At 63.3% G+C, this 4632-nt stretch overlaps 1 protein-coding gene across 2 annotated transcripts in view; it reads left to right on the forward strand.

Moving 5' to 3' along the window:
- NUBP2 (nucleotide binding protein 2) overlaps positions 1-4632 on the forward strand; it is a 5896-nt gene extending 1264 nt beyond the window's left edge. Inside the window, exons 2-7 of one of the 2 annotated variants that reach the window (XM_017511209.2) lie at positions 2013-2132; positions 2234-2432; positions 3096-3250; positions 3367-3477; positions 3581-3650; positions 4011-4632. In XM_017511209.2, the coding sequence (XP_017366698.1) occupies positions 2013-2132; positions 2234-2432; positions 3096-3250; positions 3367-3477; positions 3581-3650; positions 4011-4156 (801 nt within the window). In that variant the 3' untranslated portion in view covers positions 4157-4632. The remainder of the gene's footprint in view (positions 1-2012; positions 2133-2233; positions 2433-3095; positions 3251-3366; positions 3478-3580; positions 3651-4010) is intronic. The other variant, XM_017511208.2, reaches the window with a different exon arrangement.

Below are 4632 nucleotides of genomic sequence, written 5' to 3' on the forward strand. Positions count from 1 at the left end.
GAGACGGGGTTTCACCATGTTGACCAGGATGGTCTCGATCTCTTGACCTCGTGATCCACCCGCCTCGGCCTCCCAAAGTGCTGGGATTACAGGCTTGAGCCACCGCGCCCGGCCTAAAGCCGGACTTTCTAATCAGGAAAGAGTTACTACAGAGTAAGGCTATTGCTGAGATTGATGGAAGCTTTTTGATGTGTAGACATGGGGTCTTACTCCATTACTGAGAGTGGTCTGAAACTCCTCCGGGACTGAAGTGACTCCTCTTTGGCCTCTCAAACTGCTGGGATTACAGGTGTGAGTCAGTGCACCTAGTCCAAGCTTTTATATTTTGGGGATGTGGGAGACAGAGATTGTCCGCGTCTCCCAGGCCGGAGTGCAGTGGCACATTGTCGATCTCGGCCCACTGCAACCTTCGCCTCTCCGGTTCAAGCAGTTCTCCTGCCTTATCCTCCCAAGTAGCTGGGATTACAGGAATGCGCCACCACACCTGGCTGCTTTTTTAAGTCTTTAGTGGAGGGTTTTACCAGGTTGGCCAGGCTGGTCTCAAACTCCTGACCTCAGATGATCCACCCGCCTTGGCCTCCCAGAGTGCTGGGATTACAGGCGTGAGCCACCGCGCCCAGCCCTAAGCTTTCTTTACGTGGGGAAAATATGCACATAAAAATTCGAAAGGCCTAGTCCGGGCAGGTCACAGCTGCAGCACCCGGCAGGCCCACACTGACTGCGCTTTGCTGGGCGTCTGCCTAGGAGCTGTTTCAGTTTGCTGAGAAGTGGAAAGTTCTTGGGGAACCCTCAGGGTTATTATCTGGGAGGGACCTCCCCCTCTTAGTTGCCTGATACTGGCGTCCGCGCCCCGAGTGGTGCTCAGCCCAACTCGCCAGATGGTCACAGTCCCCATGTCTGCCAGTGAGGAGAGCCCCCGGGGGTTAGCACTGATGGCCGCTGGCAGTCGGGACCCAGGCCTGACGGGGTCCCCGGAAGCCGCAGACATGCTTGCCAGGCTCTGCACAGTGCACCTCCAGTATCTCTTGGTATTTAAAGTGATTTACGTCAGAACCTCTTTGATTGCCTCCAGGGTGACCATGAGGCCCTGGTCTCAGGGCTGGGTGTTTGCGGGAGTGTGGGGCTGCCCTTTCTGCGAAGACCACAGGCAGGCTCTGTAGGTCCAAGGACCTGCCTGCATGCCAGGTTGCCCTGGGAGGTTGTGGACTTGGGAGCCTCTTAACCTGCTCTTGAGAGGTGGGTCAGGAGGAGGCGTTGGTCCTCCGAGGACCTGTCAGGGATGGAGCAGCTTGCTGGATACAAGGGGCGTAGCCTCAGCGGTGGCGCTGAGGGGAGAAGGCAGGGGTTTGTCAGAGTGTCTGCACACAGCAGACCCTACCTCGTGGCAGGGACAGGATGAGACCCTGGAAGGAAGAGGAACTGGGGGACAGGGCTGTGCGGGGAGTGGTCGGCGGCCCTCACCTACCGCGCATTGCAGGGCTGAGAACCAGGGGTCGCCGACGTGCAACGCATGGTTGTGGCCACCCTGGGCCCTCAGCTGCCAGCGTCCCTCCTGAGAACTGGAGGCTCAGGGCAGCGTGTGCTGCCTCTGCCGAGTCCGGCTGCACAGGCTGGGGAAAGAGTGGAGTCTCTTCTGCCTCCCGTTAGAAATAGCAGGGGGCTGGCAGTTTGATGATCATGTCGCTCACGTTTGCTAGCTTGCACACACACCTGCGCATGAAGGAAGGCATCACCCTTGCCAGCACTGAGAGGCACGTTGGCACTTTCTGCTCTTAGCAGCGCCGCCTCAGGCAGGTGCAGGAAGTGCAGTGGTCTTAGAGGGACGCTCGCTGGGCTGGGGCTGCAGGGCACCCGGCTGGAGGTCTTTACATCGGGCTGAAGCGGGACAGGGGCTGCCTCTGGGTCTGGCCATTCCCTACCACTCCGCTGTGGGTGCGGGAGGTGCTGGGCAACCCCGTGTGTGTGGGTACAGTGGGCGCGGGGGGCCCTGACCTTCCTCGTGCTTCTGACCAGAGCCTGGAAACCTGGCCGGCGTCAGGCACATCATCCTGGTCCTGTCGGGAAAGGGGGGCGTTGGGAAAAGCACCATCTCCACGGAGCTGGCCCTGGCACTGCGCCATGCAGGCAAGAAGGTGAGCGCCCTGACCCTCACTGGGCGGTGCCCCGGGCAGCCGCCCGCATCCCCGCGGAGGCCTGGCGGTGCCCCTGGCCTAGGCTGTACTGCTTCTTGCAGGTGGGGATCCTGGACGTGGACCTGTGCGGCCCCAGCATCCCCCGCATGCTCGGGGCGCAGGGTAGGGCCGTGCACCAGTGCGACCGCGGCTGGGCACCCGTCTTCCTGGACCGCGAGCAGAGCATCTCGCTCATGTCCGTGGGCTTCCTGCTGGAGAAGCCGGACGAGGCCGTGGTGTGGAGAGGCCCCAAGAAAAACGGTAATAATGGGCGGGGCGCCGCTGTCCTGGGGAAGGCGGTGAGCATCGGTGCTGGCCTCTTCCGTGGAAATGCTCCCTTCCAGTAGCCGGGCCTGGGGACCCACACGTGACACCACGACCAGGGACGGCACTCTGGCTGGTGGTGTGGCTTAAGTTGAGTCCATGCTGTTACGCAGCCAGAGGGAGGGGCTTGCCGAGACCCTGGCCATGGCATGCAGGGATCTGAGGCCCCAGTGTGGGAGGTCGTGGGGGTAAAGCTAAAGGGGTTCTGGTGCCTCTGGAGCAGGGAGAGGCTGGTGGGAGTGAGGTACAGGCTCGGGGTGCACCTGTGGAGTGTCTGCCACGGAGAATGTGAGTACTCCCACTTGTGGGTACAGACCCCTGAGGGTCCTGGCTCCGTGTTCTGATTTGGGGCCTCGGGGAGTCAGCACGTACTTTGTGGGCAGGGCTGATATGCTGTAGATGGCCCTGGCCCCATCTCTGCTCCTGGTCAGGGCCTGGCTGGCTCCTGCAGTGGGCCGGGACCTTCCAAGAACCTGTGATGGAGGCTGGTGGCCGGTGACGCATGCTGGGCTCCAGCCCCTCAGCCTGACCTGGCCATTTCTTAGCAGCGTGGGGCCGCATGTGCAGACCTGCCCTTCCCTGACAGCCCTGTCTTTGCAGCACTGATAAAGCAGTTTGTGTCTGACGTGGCCTGGGGGGAGCTAGACTTCCTGGTGGTGGACACGCCCCCGGGGACCTCCGACGAGCACATGGCCACTGTGGAAGCCCTGCGGCCCTACCAGCCCCTGGGGGCCCTTGTGGTCACTACGCCTCAGGTACCGCCAGCCTTCCGGAGCCCCTGTGGGCAGCTTCCCAGTGGGCTGGGCCAGTGTCCCTGCCTGTGCACCTGGCCCAGCCTGGCCGACTGGCAACCTTGGCTCCTGCCCTGCAGGCGGTGTCCATAGGGGATGTGAGGCGTGAGCTGACCTTCTGCAGAAAGACGGGCTTGCGGGTGATGGGGATCGTGGAGAACATGAGTGGCTTCACCTGCCCACACTGCGCGGTGAGCCCCGGGGGCTGCAGGGCCGAGGCAGCACCTGATGGCGGGGGTGGCAGGCAGGCCGGGTGGGGCCTTGTGTGGCGCTGGGCTCACCACCCTCTCTTAGGAGTGCATCAGCGTCTTCTCCAGGGGCGGCGGGGAGGAGCTGGCCCGGCTTGCTGGGGTGCCCTTCTTAGGTGAGTATCCTGACCTGGTGCTGGGGTCCCGGCCTCCCTGTCCACAGCCTCTGCCCTGGGCGGGCTTGACCTCTGTGACCCCAGCGCCCGAGGGGAGGAGGGGACGGGAGCTGTTTCCTCCTCTCTCCTCAGGCCACACGCAGCACTGTGACCTGTGGCTCATCCACCCTCACCCTTCTCAAGGTGCGCTCAGGGGCCACAGGACCCAGCCGGAGGTGGAAGCCTCCGGGCAGCACCTCCGCCCCCTCTGTGGCCTCGGGTGGTTCGGATGGTGTCTGCTTTTGGCCAGCCGAGCCCATGCTGGGAGCGGGAGGTGTGAACACGGTGCCCTCGCCTCCCTGGCTTCGCTGTGCTGTGCAGGCTCTGTGCCCTTGGACCCTGAGCTCACGAGGAGCCTGGAGGAGGGCCATGACTTCATCCAGGAGTTCCCCGGGAGCCCCGCCTTCGCCGCGCTCAGCTCCATAGCCCAGAAGATCCTGGACGCGACGCCCATGTGCCTTCCCTGACTAAGGCCACCCTGCAGCTGCCTCCCAGAGCCACCGAGGGCTCTCTCCAGCTTCTCAGAGCAACGGAGCGGCCTGGGCTCAGGTCCGGGCCCTGCAGGGGCAGGCCCAGGCATCATGATCAGGGGAGCGTCTCCCCAGCCAGCCCTGCCCCAGGGAGGATTCAGGCGTCAGCAGCTCTGCCTGCATGGCCTGTGGCTGAGAGGGCAGCTCGGGGCCGGGTGCTCTGGGGCCATGTGGCAGGCGGCCTGGGTCCTCGTCCATTCACGTTTCCCACCTGCACCTGCGGCCGCGTGTCCACACAGTCACAGAGCCCCTGGGACTCCTGCAGGCCTCACGGGGCCCCAGGTCCCCAGCAGCCTGGGGTCACTGTGGTCTGTGTTCAGCTGGGGAGGTGCCTCCTAAGGGAGTGAACTGACCTCAGACATGTCTTCTAAGTGGGAGGAGCGTGCCATTAAATGCACTGCCATGGTTACAAG

This window comes from Cebus imitator, unplaced genomic scaffold, assembly GCF_001604975.1.
Source record: "Cebus imitator isolate Cc_AM_T3 unplaced genomic scaffold, Cebus_imitator-1.0 Scaffold444, whole genome shotgun sequence".
Lineage (NCBI taxonomy): Eukaryota > Metazoa > Chordata > Mammalia > Primates > Cebidae > Cebus > Cebus imitator.